The sequence below is a fragment of the Rhipicephalus microplus genome, chromosome 9 (assembly GCF_043290135.1).
Source record: "Rhipicephalus microplus isolate Deutch F79 chromosome 9, USDA_Rmic, whole genome shotgun sequence".
NCBI classification, from domain to species: domain Eukaryota; kingdom Metazoa; phylum Arthropoda; class Arachnida; order Ixodida; family Ixodidae; genus Rhipicephalus; species Rhipicephalus microplus.
The window spans coordinates 4,354,380-4,378,592 of record NC_134708.1 but is presented as its reverse complement, the minus strand read 5'-3'; the positions used below and the strand labels follow the sequence as shown (position 1 = coordinate 4,378,592).

General features: G+C 45.8%; 1 protein-coding gene across 1 annotated transcript; it reads right to left on the bottom strand.

The window, feature by feature from the left end:
• Positions 1-13,785: 13,785 nt before the first annotated feature.
• On the bottom strand, positions 13,786-24,213 carry LOC119163353 (adiponectin receptor protein). The gene is made up of 2 exons (XM_037415332.2): positions 22,889-24,213; positions 13,786-13,936 (listed from the first exon to the last, which is right to left on the bottom strand). The coding sequence occupies exons 1-2, from the start codon at positions 23,918-23,920 to the stop codon at positions 13,823-13,825; spliced, it is 1,146 nt and encodes a 381-aa protein (XP_037271229.2). The 5' UTR covers positions 23,921-24,213; the 3' UTR covers positions 13,786-13,822.

The following is a 24,213-nucleotide window of genomic DNA, read 5'->3' as shown; positions in this document are numbered from 1 at the left end:
TCGGCATCTCCTCAGCTTAGATAGTCGAGATTACGACAAAATCCTGTCTGGACTTCTGTTTTTAACATGTGCGCAACAATTTGATTATCCAAAGATTCTATGCGCAATCGCGGGAACGACTTTCAGTTGCAATGATACAAACGTTGTTTTAGTTGAAATCGTGTCCCGAAGACACCACATGCTCTGCAACGGCATAAGAACAAACTTTCTTGTTCCCAACATTCTCGTTCTTCTCAGCTTCACACCTGGTAAATGTCATCTACAGAATATTTGTATGACGTAGTAGAATGACCTTCAAAACTTGGTTACACTATCCGATTACGAAATAAATCAAAGCAGTGCCTGAAACAGGTTGTTGCAGGCAAAATCCCAGGTCCATAGTTCTTAAGTACCTAACGCAAATTTTGAGTGCAAAAAACAAGACATTCACAATAAAAGGGGACAGGACAGATTTCTCGTGAATGTTTTTGCACTCAAAATTTTCGTTAGCTATGCACCATGTTGCCAAATTTATTAAGCCTTCTTAAACACTCATTAAGCGTAAATGTTAATTAGCTGTTTGTCTCCTTTGTTCACCTGATGACTGTTTTGTTGACACAGCAACTACAGTTGAGGGCAACCGATGTATATACGCATAAGTAGATTCACTAACATTTTCTGCGATTTATTCCTTGACAGACACACCTGTTGGAATATGTGACCACAAGCACACCAAAGCAGCACTAAACAGGCGCCTGCACTGTTCTGTGTTCGGGAGCAAAAATGAAGCGCAGATTGAAGTTAAAGCTAAAGATGTGGAGACCGCGGACACCACGAGTATGTCATAGGACACACGAATATGCACACACATGCAGGGGAGCCTCGTCCAAGAATGGGCTGGAGTGCATGTGCCCAAATCATGATCGGCCGCCGTTTCTAAACATCTCCGCGAAGTGACGAGTGGGCGAAGCAATGGGTATTGCATTAGTGAGTAACCGTGAGTTACCCCAGTGTTGCACCATGTAATGTAAATTGAGTGACAAAGAGAAATGTAAATTCATTTCGTCTTGCAGTCGTCTTAGGCAATTCAAGAAGGACTTAGAAAATTGCTGGAGTGGAGCATATGCCTCGAAAGTGAATCCAAGAGCCTGCTATCTTACCGGTGGCAAGATACCATTCTAATATTGTTAAAGATTTCCATAAGAAGCTACTACATGTAGGCACATTTTAGTATAGATCAACTCATCAACACTCTTCTCAATAGGTTATTTTCGCCGGGAATAGCAATCAATTACATTTTCATTAGCCTATAGTCTACGTTCAAGTCTGTTGTAGAAACTTTTTTTTGTCTCACATGTTTCGATTATAGAAACTGTTCTATACCATGACCTCAATGAAAGACAAGGCTATGCGTGCTAAGAAGCTTCTCCCCTTAAAAAAAAAAAAAAAAAAGCAGCTTTTTGCAGTACTGCCAAAGCTTATAGTTGGGCAGCCCCTTGTTTCTCTTTCTTTCCACCCGTCTTTTCCTCTGTCTATTTCTATACATTTCTATTTTTCTTCCTTCTTTTCTCTCTTGATGGCATCATCTTTTTCAATTATTATATTTGTTTGTTGTAGCATATCGGTGCGAGCGCGCAGTCAATATGCTACAGCTGGCTGCGTTATGTCAAGTGACGAAGACAGTCTACGATAACCAGGCCCCCTATAGTAGTCCTCCGCACTTGAAACTATGCAATCATTGCGGACAGCCTGTACTAACAGATGGTGCTGACGCTTGGAGGAAAGCAGACAAACTCAAGAAGAAGAAGAAAAAAAGAACCACGCAAAGTGCGAAGAAATGGCGCACGATAGGCGTGACCCTAGAAGATAAAAGGACAGCAAAATGGGTCAGAGAGTCAATACGCTACCCGACGTCGAGCGAGAGATGCCGCCCGCGCAATGAGCGTCAGTGGCGACCTATTCAATGCTGGTAAACAGTGGTAGGCACTGTCGACATACTGAGGTGCTTCTAGCAACGTCGTTGCGCGTACGCTACGCCCAGCCCAAAGCTCACCACCATTCTCTACGATCACGCGACAACTTCACAAAGCAACTGCAAAGCTGTCACCGAACAACCTAACACAGTGCGTCGAGGAGCCTTCCGCGCGGGTGGCGAGCTTTGGGCTGGGCAGAGCTGAGGGGCCGCGACGTCGCTACAAGCGCATCGCCATGTCGACGTCATCTACCACTGTTTACATGGAATAAAACTATATATCACCGGAATGGTCAGCAAAAGATGAGATCTGCAAGAAGATCGTGGGGATAAAATGGAATCTGCTCCTAAATCATAATGGAAGATCATTGGAAGAGGTCCTGCAGTGAGCGCAAAATATATGGTCGTAGCGCCATCGACATGCATCATCATTTCTTAGCCACCGCACCGCGCCTCTTTGGTACTTCACGCCTAAAACCTATGAATAAAGGTATAATAACCACTCCTCCTGCACTGTGTTTGCTCTCTCTTCTTTTGAGCATCGCTCCACCTACGCGGGGCATAGCTAGCAGACGCTATCCGTGTCCAATGCTGTTGCCGCTCGTGCTCGTCAGCTGGTATTTCGGTGACATTTTTTCATGTGAACTGACTGCCGAAACACAATCAAAGGGCACCGACAGATGAACAGGCAGAAATAATTTATTGGTAAGTGTCTTTGGACCCTCTCAGGTCCTTGGACCCGCGCGCGGTCCAACGCCCCGTCTACACGGCCATGCATGCCTTTCGCGGCGATGACATCGGCAGCCCGAGTCATCACAGCAAGCTGCAATGCCGAGTGAAGACATGAAAATGCTGTTGCGCTTGGGTGGCGGTGAGAAACAACCATGCGCCACGGCAGCCTTTATCGAACTGCTGTGAATATCTATCGGCGGGTTGACGTGCCGAGAAAAAACGCTTTCTCGAAGCAACTGGCACTGCGAAGAACATCTGAATTATTAGTCAAAGAACGTGGCAATTTCACACCAGCGCCTAAAGTTGAAAATGCACGCCACGTTTTCCACACACAAAAAATGCCTCATTCGGGGGACGTCGGCGTAGCCATGGAACGCTCCTTGCGCGCAAGTTGAGAAGCGTCTCCAGCTGAAAAGCACGAATCCTTCACTGTGGCTAACAGAAACGCATTTGAAAACTATTTCAAGGAAGCCAGGGGCGAACACTATTAACAAACACAAAAATGAATATGCAGCCCTTAGATGGACTAAAACCTAACAATTTTAGTCAAATGCGAAGAGACTCCCGTATACCTTACAGAGTCGACACCGTCATCCCAGCAGATTCTATGCATCCTACCATAGCGCGTCTCACTTCGCAAGCCAAAAGTATCTTGCTGTCAGTTTAACGTATGCAGCAACCGCAAGCGCACCAAAGGGGAATCGCAAACAGAAACCACGCAGCAGAAGTCCGAAAAAGAGACGCGAAACATACTGCACACATGCGAAGCTCATCGTGTTGGGTACCATCATAGAGCTCGAGCTCAAGAGAAACGAAGAAAAAAAAACGAGAAAGAGAAAAGGCGCGCGAGGAAGCACGTGATGGCGTTCGGCGAATAGGAGCACAGAGCATCGGGGGAACGCGGGAGAGTCTGTTAGCACCTAAACAGCTCGTGGTCACGTGACCCAAGGTAAATGTCACATATAATGTCATTGGTATAGAGCGATGGGCTTCAAATGGCACTGCAACTGGCTACATCTTGTCAAAGAAGTTTGAGACCACGTGACAAGAAAAAAAAGAAAGAAGAACGAGGTTTGTTTACATTAGGATTTGCTTGAACTGTTTCAACTTATCTTACATTCTTGTGGTCGTCATCCACGCTGTGTAGTTCGTTAAACTGACAGCTAGAATTAATGTTTACTCCACTGCGCTGTGGTACCCCGTTTTCTTCTGCGTTCCACCAATGCACACCACGTCGCAACTCGGCCGAAGAGTAATATTTGTGAGAGCTTGAAATCACAAAAGCAGATCATATTATTAAGGACACCGTAGCAGAGGGCTGCGGTAATTTCGACCATGTGGGGTTCTTTACTGTGCACCTGAATCTCAGCACACGGGTCTCGAACATAATTGCTTCCATCGAAAATGCTGCCACCCCATATGCCACCCCGCGACCTTTGGATAACCTAGGCAAGGGACCAGAGTGAGTGCTCGTCTCACTGGCGAGTCGTGTGTTGCCGTGCGTAACGTATTACAGCACGGCAACACACGAAGCACAGGTCACTGGTCAGCACATTTGCCTAAAACACCAAAAAGGCATGCTCTAGACTGCACTGACGTTTTCCGATTGCCACTATTTTGAAACAACCAAATCCTCGCATATATGCAAAGCCATCAAGGTTAAATGCTTAAGTGTGGACTGTCAACAAACATGGCGCCAGAGAGAGCTGGAGCGTGCCATTATGTCATTATAGAAAAGTTTCTTGGCCCTTGTAGTTGCCGACTGCTCACCATAGTTACTTAAGAAGCGTCTACTGTGTAACGCCGCGAAGCAACCGAATGGCCATTGGGAAGACTTCAGGCTGTACAGCTGAAGACTTCAGTAGATTCCTTTGATGCAAAGTGTATGGCGTTAACAACCGTATCAGCGAATGCCGGCAAACATGTTCCTTATTATGTTTGCCGCCCCACAACAGGGCGCCTACATGACCGGCCGTTCATGCAGGCTCCCCATACACAACACACTTGGCACTCCCCTCGGCTACATTCATTACTGTCATACCTACACACAACACGTGACACGTCCATGAGCACCACAGAGGAGCGACTTCGATTACGCGGGCTTCCTTTGCCGGCTGTTTAATCCGACAGGGCACGCAGCGTGAAAGCACAATGATATATTGTGAAAGCACAATGATATATAGCACAATGATTTAAAATAAGCGCATAAATATAAAGATGGAAAAAGAGACAACAAGGCGCTGAACTCGCAACTAAGTTTTATTAGAAGGAACGCACACATATATCATGAAGAGGACCTAGTCACATGGCACACCACAGTGCAGCAAAGCAAACAGGGTAAAAAGAAGAATCTAATCACGAAGAAAATCGGCTCATGAGTAAACACCCAAGAAAAAGGGAAAAAAATCGCACATTCTTGCAGAAACATGCAGGACAGTCGATACATGCAATCGCTTTAACCGGACAGCACAAAAATCCAGGTATTTAACCTCATTTTCACCAAGTGCCAGGGACTGTTTGCTCACGTACCTTTACCCCTCTCCATGTACAAAGCCTGCGTCGCCTATCTAGTACATTTGTCCCGATGGCCTAACAAACAAGTGCTTTTGCCCACCAGCGGCTGGCAGCCACACTCCCTTCAATGAGCTGGCAAGTGCAAACCACCAGAAGCCGTCAATGAGGTTAAGTGCTCCCGGTTTGTCCTATATAACACCCCCCCCCCCCCCCCCCCTGGCATGATAAGGGCAGCATATGCACAACACATGACTTGCATTCAACATATCTATTCTATCTTTTTTCCAGACAGAGCGAGAAGGTCTTTTGAGACCGAACTTTATGCAAGCGGGAGCAAATGGACGACGACTTTTTGGGAGCCGAGATCACAACACGTACGCCATACCTACTGGCCGCGGTCTTCAAGCTACGAGAAAACTTATGCATGTAGGGGACCACTACCGGTCTCTTTTCGTTGCGCACGCACTCTGTTCTCTAACGCGAATCATTTACACCTTTGACCCACTTGATTATTTTGACAGTCCCTCAAGATTTACGTATCAGGGTAGCCACCACCTTCAGCCTTTCAAGTTGTTTCAGGAAACTTTCTGCTTAACTGTGTGATTGGTGCGACATTGTGGTACTTTCCAGATCTCTGGAAATCTGATCTGGTACTTTCCAGATCTCTGGATGGCTAACTGAATATGCCTGTATCCTCCTTTCTAAGCAAGTTAATTGAGCTAGGAAATTGCCATTATTTTTTTCTTTCCAATTTGTATGCTATGAAAAGGCAGTAAAAACACCGACATGGAATTAGTAACATATCGATAAGTAACAAATCCTTCTATGCATTTGTCAGCATGACTGCCGGTATTGTCAAACAATGCGACATCAAACGCTTCCAAAAACTAAAACGCAACCGTGTCCTTCTCCAGGGGTGCGGTCAAGCACTTTTTGGCCATATTAAAGGTTTTTAGCTTGTCTGGTTCACAATACCTGGTTACCGGTATTGTGCAACCACAATTACACACACCCTTTATTTCGCCTAGTCTTTTTGACGAAAAAAAAGTTGATAAAGTTAACACCTCCAGCGAAGAAGAATGCATCAGGTTTCTCGGCCCCACCAGATGGCTCCCTCTATTCGGCATTTCATATTTACGGCTTTATTCGGGATAATGCTTGAACGCAAACAAGTTTGCGATCAGCCTAAAACTGCATTGCGTCAGCCTGCATGGGTGCCGTGAATTTCATCTCAAAGCAGTGTGTCGGTCGGTGCGCATCCAAGTCGGTGCCAAGAACTCGAAGATCTGCCTGGCCTCCTTCCGCGTAAAAAACAGGCAGTCAGGGAAGGTAAGCCTGCTTGCCTTGTCCCACACTTCAAATGTGGATGAATAATGATGAAGTGGGTGCTTTCCTAATGCACAAAAATTGGCAGCCGGTTCACAGTGTGAGTTCTAATGATGGAGCGAAGCTAGTCTATAACGTCAACGTTAAAGTCGCCAACTAGTATAAAAGACAGACAGAGTACGAGAGAGAAATATTTCAATGGAGAGCTGGAGATTTTTGCCTGGCTTTTCGCCTGAAATGCTACTCCAGGGGCTGGGTGATGGTTACGATATGTATACAGTGAGGAACACACAACACATACAGCCACACATGTAGACACAAAGTTTCATTTAGGTTTGTGACCTGCATGAAAGTTTGTAGCGTTTTTGTGGCGTGTAACGCACTAGAGCTGCTTTGACATGGGCCCAGAATATGTGTCAATTCGAAGTTCGAGTCCTGTTGGAGATTCAAGGCCGCCTTCATAGACTGTCTCTCTATTGCGTGTGGCATGCATTTGCGGAGGACGTGATTCAGAATACGGTCCATTTTTAAACCGTATGCGCACTATATATGAATGCTCTATGTACAATATATGCAATATCTGTGTTCAGGTCCAATGTGAACCTACGACGAAGATGAATGATAATTTGTGGCGTCGCTCAATACCTTGCGAAAACTACAAACACAGTCGGCCTTGCCTCACCATGCAGCTACGCTCAGGATTTTTCCTTTTTTCCTCTTTTTTTGCGCAGAGCTATCTGCGCTGATGTCTACATATCCCCTTCGTACGTCACTAAACTCGGTGGCAAGTCCCGATCTTCTTGCTGTCGGCAAGGTACACGTAAGTGCGATGCGGTCGACTCCCACGTCCGTGGCAAGCGATGGCAAATTTTATGAGAAATCAATTAATCCGTACTCGTTACTTTCATCAGAAACAAGGATATCTTATTCTATAATTAACCTAGGGTTCACAGCAAAACCACTTGATCCCAAAATGGGCACCGTTCGAGAAGGGCACATTTCCGGCACCATTTCTTAAGCCCTTTCAAATCAATAAAAATGCCAGGCGTGTCCGGAACGCGCAGCAGTGTCACAGCGAAAGCTCGAATAGCGGCCTTTCAGAGCCTTTTCTTAACACCGAGTAACTGCTACAAGCAAGCACACTTCCTATGTACCCACTAAGCCATAAATAATCAAATTTTTTGCGTAGTAGGCTGGCATTCACTATGCTATCTTTCATCAATCTTTGGAGAAGAGTGGTATTTGCCACACTTGCTAGGAATATTGTGCAATATTTTTATGCAGTGGCTGACGACAATGAAGAATTATGTCTGAAGTGGATATGCATCACAGTTAACAAGTGAACAAAAACAAGCTTTTGTAATGGGTTGGATCATTGGACGACCCACTCTTTACACAATTTGCATTGTGCGATGCCTCGTTGTTCCTTTAATGTTTTTAAACCCTTTATTATTCATATTAATGCGATTTCTTTCCCAACATCACGCCTGACTAAGGCCAATTTTTAAATGAGTTTCAAGTGCCGGTGTAGCTCTGTGGTAGAATACTGGGTTGGCACACAGTGGACCGGGGTTCGAATTTCATTGTTTGGCTTTTTTTTTATTTAGTCTTAACTAGGGCGCCGCACATGACCCGTGTTCAGATCTCATAGCAGTTTTCGCTGTAAAATGTTATTTCAAGATATTCAATATTATATTGCAATGAAAATAATGTAACACGTTACATTAAGAGTAGGTAAAATGGACGGAGTGGAGGGCGGGATGACCGCCCTCATAACTTGTTGGTACAGCATCGTAGGCATTTCTCAAAGTTCGCAGGTTCGGATCCAGCCGTGGTCAGTTATCTTTTTGTCCTCTTTGCCTTCTTCTCGTTTACGTAGATTACAATTACTTCTAATATAACACTCTCTATACTTTACCTGGCATCAATGTCCCTTAGCTCCCATTATTGTTGTCACATTAGATGCGTTATTCATTCTAAAATACAGGGCATGCAAAGGCGAACACAAGACTCCACAAACTTTGCCAGACTTCCTTTTCGCGTCCGTGTAATTGCACACCCCATCTCTCTTACAATGAATAGCTCAGCGCTGTCAATATAAGTGTTATAGTAGTCATCCTGCAGATTACATCATAATTGAATATATATGTATTCTGAAGCCAATCATGTCCGATCTCTGCCACGGAGGTCGCATTTCCTTGGAGGGTAGAGGCCCGTGTACTGTGAAATGTTGGTGCACGTTAAGGAACACCATATGGTCGAAATTTCCGAAGTCCTCCACAACGGCATCTTTGGTATCGTGGTTTTGGGACGTTAACCCCCGAACATTATGAAGCTATTAGTGCTGTATTTTGAATAAATATTTGAAATCTCCAGCTACAGATACAGTGCAAATTCTTTTTCATTCATCATTATGTACACACTGAACAAAGAAAGATATTTTTGACGTGGTTCGCGGGAAGTGTCATGTAATACGACTCTCGAATATGGTAGTGTTCTCACTAAAGTTATCATACACAACAGTGTGCTGAAATAAAAGAGGTTACATGACAACATATGGCCCGCTTTTATTTTAATTTTCATCATCAATCTTCCTCAGAGTCTAGCTGATTCGTCCTGCATACTCTATGTGGATGATACCACTATAATAATTAAAGATAGAGGTTGACGAGATGCAGTTTAAACAAAACACCTGAAAAATGTTATCAAATGGTTCAATCAGGATAAATTAAATATAAATGCTAAAAAGTCAAACTTTGTGGTATTTTCATCATCTAATCGAATTATACCTGGGAACCCCTCTGTCTACGTAAGAGACACTCAAATTCACTCTACCTCTAGTACAATGTTTTTCGGGGTCAAACTTAATGAGCATTCAAAATTTAATTCACATATATCACAGCTTAGGTGGAAGGCCACATATACCATTCGAATAGTGCTAAAAGTTTGCCCTTTCGTTTTGAAATATTGTGACTTTACTACACTTTCTTTCACAGCAACACAATCTATTGCATTTCATCATGGGGAAAACGTATGCCACTCATTTATCAACCATCCAACATCTTCAAAACCTAGCACAGAGACTATTATTCAATAGCTTTATGTTTAATGCATCATCTTTACACTGTTCACATGGAATTTTGTCAGCTCAGAAGCTGGTAAAATATTTTATGGGCACTCTTTACTACAAATATGTGAATGGAAAACTGCGCAATCCTTTACAAAACTCAAGTCAGTTTCCTCAGGTGTCATCTACTCATGATGATACGGGGCGCGAACAAAACGACACACAACAGAGAAGAAGTACACGGGACGACGCGTTGTGTGTCGTTTTGTTCGCGCCCCGTATCATCATGAACCAGCACCAACTCGCCCAACTTTTTACTTTACTGAGTCATCTACTCATTTTGCAAAGGCTAATAACTTTTACCCAAACCCAGGACTAATTATGGCAAATTTATCACAAAATTTTCGTCTTTGTGGAATCCTTTACCTTTGGAGATCAAAAACAGATCCCTCGATATGTTTAAAAAATGCTCACATTTGCACTCATTAAATTCATAGTGCTGAACATTAAGTGTGTTATTACATTTTTGTGTCTTTTTACTTATCCCCATATTATGTATAACTTATAGTTTCTATCTGGTGCTTATCTAAATTTTGTATACCGCAATTTTTTTCCCTTACCATCACATTGTTGATATTATACTGAGTGAATGTTCTGCATTTTTGTGCCATTTTTTTTTACTTATCTGTACATATAAAATATCCTAATTTTTCCAATCCTTACGAGTGTTTTTAGTGGGTTGTATTTCTGATGAACTATTTTTTTAGGTCTCACTCTCAGTTTTGCGACAGAGACCTCCTCCTGTGTTTGTATACAACACATGCAATGTATCACTTGTATTTCAAATGAAATTTAATTCAATTACGGAAAACATTTATTCAAAGCTCAATATCTTGAACTTTCTTAGTCCCTAGTAGATACAAATAGCAAAAACAAGAGGTGTAGAAAATTTTGCACATCCCATGTCGAAGGGTTAAATCTCTGCACCCGAATGACTGCAATTCCATACGACACTTGGCCATGAATATAGGCAGGTAATTCATGCACAGATAGCTAAGAAGTTGGGGTGGGTTCATGATCAAAAACGGCACAAGAACACTAGACAGAAAGAAAGAATGCATGTCGTAACACTTGACTGTTGAGGCGAGCGTGTTGGTACAGAGAGGACAGCGTACGTCCTCATCTCGTGTTCTTGCGAAAGAATAGGCGAGAACCATCGTCATGCAATCTTTGTTTGCGTCTCGTCTCGTGTTCTTGTGCAGTTTGTAATTCACGTTCGGTTTTGGCATTTCTGAGCGCGTTTTCGAAGTTCAATGCCGTGTCCCATCACTGAAGTTGTCCCGTTTCAGACAGGCTCGGCCGGTTTCTTAAACAGCGAGCCAGTTGCAGGTCCGCCCCCGCCATCAATGGCCGGCTAATTTCAGAGCAGTAAATTAAGCGTCGTTCAAATCGCTGGTATTTTTGAGCCAGAAATTAGACCAGTTGGTTAACTCAGTGTGCCTTTTTTGTTTTTACATCAGGTTTATTTGGCTCAAGCAAAGCAATGTTACATTAAATGGCATCGCGTGCCGAAGACCTCACATGGCGTCTATTTTTCAATACCAATTTAATCTCCTGGTATAGCTCATCCAAACCCCCCTCCCCGTTGAAGGACAGGTTTTAAAGCGAAACCTGTTAAGAGATCACAACAAGGGTCTTGTGCGTCCTAGTAGTCCACCGCCATCACCGTTGCCCGTAAATAAACTACATAATGGGATTCGAACCCGATTCCTCTGCGTGCAAGCCCAGTATTCTACCACTGAGCCACGCCTGTGCTTGATACTGTCACGAACTGACCCTAGGCAGGCTTTTCGTCAGAAAAGAAAGTCTCGTTAAGCAAATAAGCATTTTAGCACGTGGCAAAGAAACAGTGAGACATCATACAATACGGATTAGGTAATGAATGGGTCATCAAATAATCCAACCCATTATAAAAGCCTGAATTCGTCGTCTGCCACAGCATAAAAAAAAATTGCACAAAATTCATTGCACATGTGTGATGGTCTAGATGTTAAGCACTCCACAAGGACGAAAGGAGTACGAAACAAACAATTATGAAAAAAAAACCAAGTAGCAGAAAACATTGAAGGTAAGCAAGAAATAATGGTCTTGTAAACACTATGTACACAACCTAGAAAAATATTTACAGTACAGGTGAAAGGCCCAATGTGGTGGCAGCTCCGGAGTCAAGTCGTTCAGGCTCGTCGCATCTATGAAGTTTACAGGGGCACGGCTGTCGCCTACATTGTTGGGTCCCTGCAGTATCACATGACTGCAGCGTCGAGTCCCCTTAGCGGCTGTACCACTCGTCTTGTGATGTGCACTCTACAGAGTAAAACCGCAGGACATCTTTCGCGTCCTCACAAGGATGGCGTCACTCGGCCAAGCTCCTCTCCTGGTCGCACCCACAGATCACGTGGCGTTGCCGAGAAGGCAGGGGCACCTGGCTATGAGCTGTGCTGGCGGACTTCCGTTGAACGCCGTGCTGCTGTCACCACACGTCTTCCCCTTGCTGTTCCAAGCCTTTCTTTCTACTCCTCTCGTGTACTTCCCTTAACCTCTTCTTGTGTTCTTTTTCCACCCGGCCTGCTTCGTTTGTTTGATTGTTGCCTGTAAGCACTGGCACATACCCACTCTGGGGGATTGGCCATGAAAGCTTGTAGTAGCCAATATGCGAGTAGCGAGCACCACACTTATCCGAAGAACGACGAAGAATGGAATGGCAGATGCTTCCCTACTGCACAAAAATTATAATTTATGGCATAATGGGCACCCTGCAAGCTTGCTTGCAAGCAGTTACCCAAAAAATGCTTAAAAAGGCGGCTCTTCCAGCTTTTGCTGTGACTGTGCTGCGCGTTCTGTGCAGGCCTGGTGCTTTTTGTTCGAAGAAAGGAGGCAACCCTATTATAAAATGCTAGCGCATCCGTGCTAACTTTTTTCTCCATGTTAAACGGCCAAGAACATGAAATAAAATTACTACTAATGAAAAGATTTTCCATCGCAATTGACTCAAATTATCTCGGTCTTTTTTTCGCAAGAGGTGAATTCATATGATTTAACTCTTCATTGAAAGTGACAAAAAATGACCTGTGGAGTCCTTGGCGTCAAAAACTTGAACGGTCCAATGTACCTGGCCATCCGACTTAATTCCTGTACAGGGTCGACGATTGCTTGTTAGTATTGAAATGTTTTCTTTATATAGAGGATAATATCCCAAAAAAATGTACACAAAGATTGCATTAGCATTATGCATTAAAGCGGTGCTGCCTTTGCGTGACGTAATGATCCCTTGCTCGTCAGAGAGTCTTGAGCAACTTTCCTGCGTGCTCAGAACACTTGCGGCAGTTTCCAGGTCGCCAAGACTTTGGAGCGCCGTAGTTTTGCTGTCAACACTTCGTCTCAAAAATGACCCGTACTGCTACTCGGCACGATCGTGCATTTGCGTAGCGACGTTTTCGCCCTCTCAGCTTGAAGGGGTCAAGTACCCATTTTGCAACCCCCTGGCCAACGCCCATGCACTTGAAAACGTCGGACAGTCGACCACTCGACGGCTGTTTTCTCATCATGACGGGGATGTCGTGCAGAAGCCACGGATCGGCAGATAGAGATAAATTTATCATCAGACCATGGACCCTCTAGACGATAGAGTACAAGAGGCATCCTGTCCTGGAGCAACAAGTGCACTTGACGTGATGACGCGCTCGCCTATATAATCTTTTTTTAGCCATGCAAATGGTGCCTGGATGGCTCGCAAAGGTTTTCGGGGCTTTTTTTTTTTTTCCAGATCTCTATCATGAGCATCGAACAGCATTCCGTCTTTCTGTTGTTCAGTCTTCGTTGTCCTCTCGCTGTACCCAAACATGCTGCCATACGTTGTAGTGCCTAGTATATTTTTTGCAATAGAATACGCTATCTTAGCGTTCGTTGCAGTCGCCCGCCATTTAAGTCACTTAACGGGGGCCCGCTAAAGGTACGCTAACGAAAGGCTTTGCATACGCTAACACATGTATGTAGAGGAGGTTGCACAGCATACACAACAATCGACAGTAAAATCATCGCGGCATTGGATATAACCACTTCAGAGAAATTGTAGTCAAGGAGTGAATCTCTCCACGCTGCAGCGCAACGGTTCAACGAGTCACCAGCAACGAGTGCATAAAACCAAAAAAGGCTTAGCTCCCTTTATTGCTCTCTCAGTCCTGACACTCGCCCATGGTGAGCCTCTTCATGGCCATCTCGGTGATGCCGTGGTAGTGAACGAAGGCAGCAGCAATCACCAGGATGTGGAAGATCTGGTGGCTGTGAAACTGCGAAGACAGGTCGAAAGAAAAAAAGATCCACCGAGTTAAAGGGGCCGCGACATGGTTACCCACTAAACTGAAGTTTCAGCTGAGTATAGAAGTAAAGGATCTACAGTGCTTGCACATGTATGGAAAATTTGCAGTAAAAAAATCATTGCAAAATGAGCCCTGGAAATACCTGGCTAAATCCCGCTTATCGCCAGCAGCCGCCATATGGCATATGTGACATGCGCTTCATGGAGAAGATCCAAGTTAAGCGGAGAATCTCGAGAGCACCCACACTTATGCAGCTAGATAGACATGCTAAAAGAGCCTGCAATTTGCAAAGCAATGCTTCGCATTTGAAACATGTCGTCGCCTATGGTGCAGACGGAGCATATTCTTGAGCTATAGTTGTTTCACGACTTAACAACGACAAACAAAAGATGTAGCTCAAGGCAACACAGAACAGACGAAGAATTGCATTGACAACTTATAGAAATATATATTGTGTATATATTTCCATAAGGTTCTTCAAAAGCGGTCAGAAGTTAATGCCAGTCTCTTGTTCCTTGTCTATCCTGTGCTGCTTATCGCTACATTTTCTTTTAAATGAGAAGCATTTCTTAGCGAATTTCGGCGACTTTCAGCGTGCTTATCTATACCTGTATCTATCTACACCTATATATGTATCTATACCTGTACCTATCTATACCTATCTATACCTGTACCTATCTATACCTATACCTATACCTATACCTATACCTATATCTATACCTATCTAGCCGCATACGTTTGGTTATACGTTTGGTTGCTCTCGTGGCCACCCCGTTGACTTGGCGTGAACCAAAATCAGCATGGGAGGGCAAGGTGGTTTGAAGAATATGACGCGCTGGTCAATAAACGAATACTGTCACAGTCCCGTCGCGTACGTCGTCAAACCCTTCCCTCCAGACAGTCGCACATACCCACGGGCGGGCATGGGCCGCTGGTATGCGGGTATGTGCCATAGATGATTGATAGTATCTACCCAGGAACGGCGAGATATTTCAACGGTTAAGCAATACCCGACATTGGCAGCGTCGACCCAATGAAGGCATAGAATAAATGTCAGTGTTAAGAAAAACCTTACATGGGCAGCATTGACCCCTCGACGAGTGCAAATAATAAATTTCAGGGTCCAAGCAGGAATTGAAGCCAAGCATTCTGCATGGCAGTCGAGCATTCTACCATAGAGCTAGGCCAAGTTTCTGAACTATAATTCAAATAGATGCTAATCTTCGTTAAACGTGAATAGTGGTTGCAGCGCTGCCTACCCAGTTTTATAAACATTACATACGCACTCCTTTGATACAGCCGTCATGTCGAGTTAACATCAATTGTGGTGTTGATTTATGTAGCAGTCTTAAGGGCCAGCACCTTCACGAGCATCAGCGCTTCACATCAGATTCTGGTGTTGCTAATACGCATGTTCCAGTTGACATCGTTGCACAAGTACGAACAACTGGTTATATAAACGTCTACAGCTCTTCAACATATATCTGTGCGTGTAACATTTGTACATATATTTAACGTAATTTCATTAAGTGTCGCTCAATAAAAAAATTGCAACACGGTCACCTTTCCTCCGCATGCTTTACATAATGTCTGTTCCCAGGTACGTGAGATCTGCCGAATTTTCTTTTTTTTCAGAAATTGATGGCATCCTTTATCTGCCCTAGACACGGCGCTACTGAAAATGACAGAACTTTAAAGTACAAGAAGTACTGGTTCAGGGATATCGCAAGCAAGCATTAGAACTCTGAAGTTATACATTTTGTGCATTCATTTTCGAAAGTATAGAACGAATTAAAATGCAGGACACACAACGTTGAATTAAGCTGGACGTGGTCTGCCCTGTATTTTATTTTCTCTGTGATGTGTATGTAACAAAGCACACTACAAAAGCTAAGGAACACCACGTAGCCTTGATAAGTGGGGTTTAACGTCCCAAAACCACCATATGATTATGAGACGCCGTAGTGGAGGGCTCCGGAAATTTTGACCACCTGAGGTTCTTTAACGGGCACCCAAATCTGAGCACACGGGCCTACAGCATTTTCGCCTCCATCCAAAATGCAGCGGCCGCAGCCAGAATTCGATCCCACAACCCGCGGGTCAGCAGCAGAGTGCCTTAGCCACTAGGCCACAGTGACTGGGCCACCACGTAGCCTTAGCCCTTTTTGTTATCTTTTGTGCATTGTTTGACCAGGAACCTGGCGCCACGTCTTCCAAGAAGATTCAGTGGTTTGAGCTAATACCGTAGCAGACGTAGTGCCGAGCGAAGCGGGCGACAAGGGACTTTGCCCCGATTTGCGCTACACCACCCCGATCGGTAACGTCGTGCAAACAGCTCACTTGGATCCTGCACACAAGATTTCGCTCACGAACTGCATTTCTTCATGTGCCGTGTCACAAAGTGTGCATGCAAACCCAGCACCAAAAGTTAAAAGGACCAACAACCATTTGTTATGATGCCTATGTATGTTATGGTCCGATTGTATGTAGCCACCTCTTGTTGGTTCTTGAACCGGCCGTAGAGGGCATACTTGTACATTTAACAAAATGCATATACACTCAAAAATGCAAATGGTACGACACTATAGGGCGTTACTTGTAGTATAATAAATATTAAAAGGCGTATTTTATGAAAACAGGAATGACATCACACGTACAAAAGGAAAGAGACAATCGCACGACAATGATCGCGTGTTCTTCGACGGCGCCATATGCCAGATGGCCCTCTATATGAAAATAAAAACGGTGTTCCGACGCGCGCGCGCGTTCAGAGGGTCTGCAGATGGACAAGGCTGCTGAGCGGTTGCGCGCAGGGCTGCGGCGACAGCACCCGCTCAAACAAGGAAACCGGATGTACAAGCGCAGGAGGCCAAAGTGGCGCGGCATCAGCCCCAGGCTACACGAGAAGCTGTACATGGCACCCAATCTTCGAATCGAAGCCATCAAAGTGTTCATCGACCAAGATATGTATGTCGACAGGTCGAGACCGTTCCTGCTTCCCAGCGACTTCAACGTCGACGTATCGAACCCGAACAAACATTCGTTGATGCAATACATGACGAGCAGGTACAGACTGGGTGCATCTACTTCGATTGCCCCGATTACAAGACGACCATCAGGGGAACGTGCATCGACGTCGTATTTGCAAACTTTCATGTACAACCAGTGCAAGAACCACTTTCGGTGCACTTCACCAACCATAAGGCGGTCATAATGAAGGCAAAACGAAAACTGCAAGTAATAAACTATATTGTTTAGTAAACGTTGTTTAATGACATTTTACTCAGAGTTTCATTTGAGGTGCGGGGCGAGGTATCTTCAATATCAAGAGCTTCACCCCACTCTTCATCATTCACCTCCTGGATATGCCGTCATTTTTTTTTCTTAGCGGGAAGGAAATCTTACCCGTCAGCGAGTCTGATCCCGCAATGGTAAAATGAAAAACACTGCGAAACATTGTTAATGAGAGTTTTTCTATCTGCAGAGAATATGAGGCCGTATGCTCACATGCTGCGAACAGTGGGCGCGCGGGTGGTTCAGGTTCAAGCGAGGTGGTTTGCTGCGCATGCGCCACGGCTCAACTTGGTCCAGTGGTGGCCGCTACGGCAGCGCCGCTTTTTACCGTGCTACTCCTTTTACGTCGCAAGTAGTACAGAATTGAGCGAGGCTGGATAATATACATACTCCAATTTTGAGAACTGGCATGCACGACAGCATCAGACTACGCGACCACGTTCAGCAATGTGATCAACTCCATATTCTTTATTCCAGCTTCAAGCCTCTAGGCTGCACAACAGAACAGTTTTTCATCATTTTAAGCACGATTTAAAACTATAAACCCTAGTCACAATGCAAAGAGAATGCTGGAATATGTCACTATATTTCATGCTTTTCTCATTTCTACTACGATCTAATCGCACGCTCTGACCTGTTGTCAGTCCCTTTAGATGGGTGGCACCAACGTCCGCAAAACCGCCATGTCGGTGCACCGTATGGTTAGGGTGGCTAGAATGGGGAGGTGTGAAAAGTGAGCCCCATTTCCCTTGCTCAAAGGCACCGCCTTGCGCGATATCTCTGCTAGGCCAAAACATGGTGTCGCAGTCGGAGGCGCTGCCAGCTAATATGAGGGAGAGGGTAGTGTAGGCCACTGCGACGGGAGCTTGTCAGCTTCGTGGGCGATCCATGCCAATGTAAGAGTATTTTGTGTTAGAGTGCAGGGAAATGCTATCTACGAAATTGAGAAAACTGAAGGACCGTGCTTCATGTATGGCGCTGCGGTTCTGGGTACAAAACCTGCACGGCAAAGGTGTCGCTTATTCGTGCACCACCATGCTGACAGGTTTGCAGTTTGGAAGTTTGCCACCCTCCAGGGAAGTAGAGCTACAGATTTCTTTTACTGTGGGGCCAAAAAAAAAGTATATAAAAGTACCCGGCTCATACCACAAGTATAACAACGATAGAGCTAAACAGTAAAATTCGGCCATTTAAAAAAAAAAAACATTTGGCTTAAGGTAAATGTAGAGAATCCAAAAGAGTGCTGCAAAAATGTTCACGTGCATGTATGACAAACACCAGTAGCTAAATTACTAAATGCTTTATATGTAAAACTCAAAGATCTGAACGATTGCTTAGTAAGTGCATTCATTCGGATGTTCTATTTTCTTTTTCGATTTTACAACATATTTTCATCGAGTATTCAGAGCAATGCAGCGAAGCTCACCTTGTGTATTGTAGGAACTTTTATTTTAGAATATAATACGCATGAATGAGATCCGCTTATTAACGTTTTGTTTTGAAGAAGCTTTATTTACGCAGTCATATTCACTTCTGAGCCGAAGCCTCGCTCAACACCAGCCAACACAAACCTCGCAGATAAAGATACCGTCATTCCCAGCACTCAAACAGGACCCACAACAGGGCTATCCCAAGCCTGTTGTGGGTTTCCTCTGTATAGAAGGACTCTACATGAAGGAACGGGCAAACAGATAGAATATATTTTAATTCACTTCTAGAAGTGTAGCTGGATGCTAACTCTCGCAATGTTTCAGAATAGAAGCAACGGCAGTTGTGGCGACGTCACACATGAATTCTAGTGACGCGAGTGACCTCCACCTCCTCCGAAACGAGCCAAATGTTACAAGTGTACTGGCGTCCCTTGCAGAGACACTGTGTGCGCCCGTCAAGGACACTGGGTGCTTTCAAAAAGACACTCGAAAGCGTCCTTCGCGGACAACGGAAGCATCCGTCAGAGACTCTGTGCACATCCAACCTCGAGGCTGCTTCCTTCTCCTTCAGCGTCTCGGCGCCTATGAAAGGCCGGTGCAACAAGGGTCGGGCGCCTTTCTCGTCCACGTTATGTACATACGTTGTAAATATAAATGCTTTGTTTCCTTTTAGCTGCCTTTTGCATTGCCGCTGCCTGCATGCTACTACAGCTGGCCATGGTGACTGTCAGTGAGTTTGTTTTGCTGGCACTTGTGTGGCACATGTGTACGAGAGAGCAGACGAAACTCTGCACAATGTGCGTCCCAGCCATGTGTGGTCCCGTGACCAAGCCACCTATCAGAGTTTCATATAAAAATACCTAGAGAGGAATCTGGCGTCGCAACCGTGTACCCCCATGGAAATTATGGGAAACGCAGGCTTTGGATTGGATAGGGTTAGCTATCAAACTGTCCACAAACTTTTTTCTACAGTTTCAGTTTCGTTCGTCGTGCAGCGCGGGTATTGAAGTGCGGTGAAAAGAGCTGAAGCAATGCCTTTGTTGTGTTCGAAGAGGCCGAAGACCACTAGATCTCCCGACTTTCTGCGACGTTGGAGCTTTACGAGTCGTGTTTTGACAGTTTAAACGAAGCGTCGTCCACTCACCGCTGCGCATAGATGTAGCATATCATGCCAGTGCAGGATATTGCATCCAGTTCATGTTTAGACAAGATCCGCTCAAATTTTGATTCCAAAATTGAGAACACATTGGTAGCGCAGTGTATAACCCTGATGGTTAAATTTGCCCAGGTTTCACTTTTGCCACCTCGTCACGATAAATTTTTGCAATAAGATTTGCATACAAATAAATGAAGCAAGTTTCAAATAAATACAAGGCCATATCACTTTGTTTTCCACTCAAAACAAAAGCACGCGAATCTCAAGAACGCATTTCATGCGAAGCCTGTATTTCCCATAATTCCCACGCGGGTACAAGTGCCGCTGAAGGAGCTCACATAGACACTAGTGCGAGATTCCCCTCTGTGTTTTATTGTATGAAACTATGCTCTATGCACGGCCGGGCTAGACTGCACCTGAGCGCTCGCATTTTAGAGTCTTCGCATCGGGTGTAGTACATGCCTGTCACCCTGCTTTAAGAGGGGGCGCTGCGACCCTGACCTTGCTCCGCCGCTCCGTGCAACGCCGCTTTATAAATTCGGGCGCACTTCACTCACCGCACGTTGAAGAACAGGTTGCTTAATCGCTGAAGATGCACAAATGGTTTATGGCACTGCTCATACCCGATGATGCTGGGCTTGGACATATATATCTCTGAAGAGTTCACTTTGCTGGCAGTGTCACAAGCCCCAAAGTGGGCGCATGATCGTAGCCTCTTTGTGACAGGATGCCCCATACCACACACACACCATACAAGCTTATCTGGGTACGCTGAATGCTTTCATCCGTCACATTCTATTTAATGCAAAAGAAACACTGCCTTTTTCTCTCCTTTCTGTGAATCTGTTGCAACTTTCTTAACACATGCGTGGTGCTTGCTTTTGCGATAATATTGGGACACTTTTTCTTATTTTTCAGCAATTGCTGCACCTTTTTGCATTTTGAACGATGGTGTGACACTTGGGAGTGCAATCATCTTATCATAGTCGGGTATCGACCCACGCAATGAGCATTGCTGTTTATTGTTTGCGTGCAAACACTTGCTGCTTCTTTGATCAGTGAAAGTGTCTTGTGAAGTTTCAACATCCAGATCTCTTTCGGTGGTCTCCGGTTTTCGCTTCCTTGATGTTTGACGTAGGGGTGAAGCTCTTGAACCAGGTCATTTTCGAGGCTTCTATGCACTTCAAATCATGTAGGAAGGATAGTCCTCGAAAAGAGTAGGCGCGGAGTGAAAAATAAGTTTTCCGATGCGGAATGCAGGTATGTAGTCGTCATCGCGCAAGTGTGCTCTATACGACTGTCGATGCAGACTTATCGTTGATGATGAGGTTGTTTCTCGCAATATTTATTCTTTTGACACTTGGCGCACAGCTCAGTATTGATTGGCGAGAAGAAACACTGGGCGTTTTTACCAAACGGGACTTGCGAAACGGAACCACGATGATTGAGCGCCCGTGACGGAGCACAGGAATAAAACCTAACGCAGCTAATATATATCCATGTGCGTAATGCGCGTACTGAAGGTTGTGCGAGTGCCTTCTCGGCTCAAGAAATCACTGAAGACTGAACACTGACAAAGCCCCGAATGAAATGCAGCCGAGATGGTTTAATCCCAGAATAAAGCAAGCCACACTAGATAAAAGGAAATCGACAACAACCAGCACTAAGCCCCAAGAGAATTCATACAAACTTTTTAGAAAAAAAGCTGCTTATTTGCAGAAAAGTTATGATGTTGTCAGTTCCTATTTTTAAAATGCTTTACTACGAACCCAAAGGACAGTGCAGAACTGAGCACTAGAGTTTTAGTTCTGGGGCAAGTGGCTTGCGAGCGTAAGCTGTCGAGTACTTCGCATTCTTCATGGACGTGGCTTGCAATACAAAGGAATGCAAAAGGGCTTGGGGTCTCCCGAATCAGTATTTCGAGGTAATGTTAACACTTTGACAACGCACATAACCACTTTCTGTGGATGCCATTTGGAGTGGTTGTTCAGCAGCAAGGATCCCCCCCCTTTTTTTTTTACTTTCTCCTTATACACAGTTTTTTTAGCAATTAGATATGAAACACGTGTTTCAGAGTGGTCAGGCTGCAGACCGCAGCTTTTAGCCCTGAAAACCACTCCAAATGTATTTGGAAAAATAAAGAATTAGAAAATGGCTAGCAAAGGGAACGCGCGCTAGTCATTCTGTGAGCGACCTCTCCTAATTGTGACATTTTTGTCAAACGAGATCAAGAGCCAAACGTATTAAGGTGCTCTCTGCTTGTAAAAAAGGTGCAGCATTGTTTATCTTTCTCTCCGATCGTTGCCAGTGCTTTATGCCTCCTGAATATTTGCCTCTCATTAGATGATGCTGCCACATTTTTACCGAGCTTCAGCTTGTATTATTCATCAGCACATACATGCTAGCTGAAGTGGCAAGCCATCTGGTAAGATTAGTTTTTTTTTTTTAAGTAGATGATCCTTTTTCTATCCCCGATTTATTCAATAATTACCCTCCCTCTCTTCGTCGAGAGCCCCCACTGCACGGTTTATACCGACAAACTCTTATGCCGTGTGCGCGGCACAGAAGTGTCAAGGTCAGGGTCAGTGCACCTCTACCACCGTCGGGTGGCGAAACATGCTCGAAAACTCCCATTGTTTTCCCGACAGGTGAGAACTTGGAAGGCCGTAAGGAAAGAAGCGCGCGCAGGTGCAGTCTAGCCCGGGCGTGCTCTATGCCGTACGCTAGCGCTATCTGTACATGCATGTGCTTTCATCATTCAAGGCACTGCGCCGTGCTTCCGACCGGGCTGCAGAAATTAGGTGCCTGCTTCCTCTTGTAACCACTACCACCACCATCATTCGTGTACAGAGGCCGATAGCGTTCCGGTCGCGTCGTTATCGCTAACGGCAACCTGATGACGCTGCCTTGCCCAACGTTGGCGTTGTCATAATCACAGACAACATGTTGCGAGCCCTAGTAGGTCCGTCACGTCATAAACGTTGGCCAGCGAAGGCATTAACCCACGTACAGTCTGAAACATTTGAAAAGAGCAGCACTCACCAGGATATCACACTTGCCCGGGAACCAGCGCTCGGGCACGCGCAGCGCGTAGAAAAGAGCGCCGGCGATGTACAGTGCGCCCATGAGGCACAGCCAGCCGAAGGAGGCCTCGTAGACGGCGCTGAGGAAGCCCTGGGCAAACAGGTAGTGCAGCGCGGGCACCACACCGCTCAGCCCGAAGCCCATGAAGACACCCGCGCGCAGGGGCCGATAGCGCGGCTCGCCGAACTTGTCCCAGAGGGAGACCACCACGGCCGCGATGCCCAGCACCACGACGACGGTCAGGTAGATGAGTTTGGGCTGCGTGTCGCAGTAGAAGCCGTAGTAGAGCCACGGCACGAATGATCCGATGATGAGCAGCGCGATTCCGCAATAGTCGAGCTTGCTGAACAACTTGCCCACTTTCTCCGAGTGGCAGCTGACGGTGTGGAAGGTGAACGACATGCCCATGCACATGATGGCGCCCGCGAAGAAGCTGGCGAACACCACCTTCTCCTGCCACTGGATCTCGGCCGAAGGCCGGGTCAGGCAGTAGGCGGCCATGCCGACGAACGCCAGGCAGCCCAGCAGGTGCGTCCAGATGTTGCCCGTCTCGGTGTGCACTCGGAAGATTGAACGGAAGCAGGCCGAGAACGACGGCAGCGGCGGCCGGTGACCTCGGTGCAGGAAGTCATTGTCCTGCAGCCACTGCGGCAGCGAGCTGAAGTGGCACACCTTCCACGCTTCCTCCCACACCTTGCGCACTAGCTGCTCGGCCTGCTCGGCTTCCTCGAGCACCTTGCGCACTAGGTGCTCGGCCTGCTCGGCGGCGCGCGCAGGCAGCGACAGCTCCTCGTCCACGCGTTCCTCCTCGTCGTCGTCCACTTCGGCCGGGGTGCCGGGCGGCGCGAGCGACGACTCGTCTTCGTCCAGGAAGCCCTCGAGCTCCGAAGCGGTGGTCGCGCCGCGACGGACGACCACAACTCCGCCGCTGCCCGAAACAGCGGCCGCCGCCGAGGCGGACGCGCCGCGACGTTCGCGCACCTCCATCATTGCTGGTCACCGTCGAGGTGGTCAAGGTCACCTGTCCTTCGTCGGTCACAAGGGCATGAAACGAATTTGACGGGCCGCACTTGTCACCCGCAGGTCCGCTGCTCCGGGGTGACAGGAGATTGCAATTTTGAGCGCCGCCGTCGATCGCTGCCGTTATCGAACGAAAAAGAAATACCTCGACGCCAATTGCGCTATGCTACCAATGGGAGAAACCCGTAGAGGAAACAATTTTTCTAAGTGACCTCCAGCTGTCAAGCGCGGTACTTACATTTGCGGGGAATTTCAGAAACTAT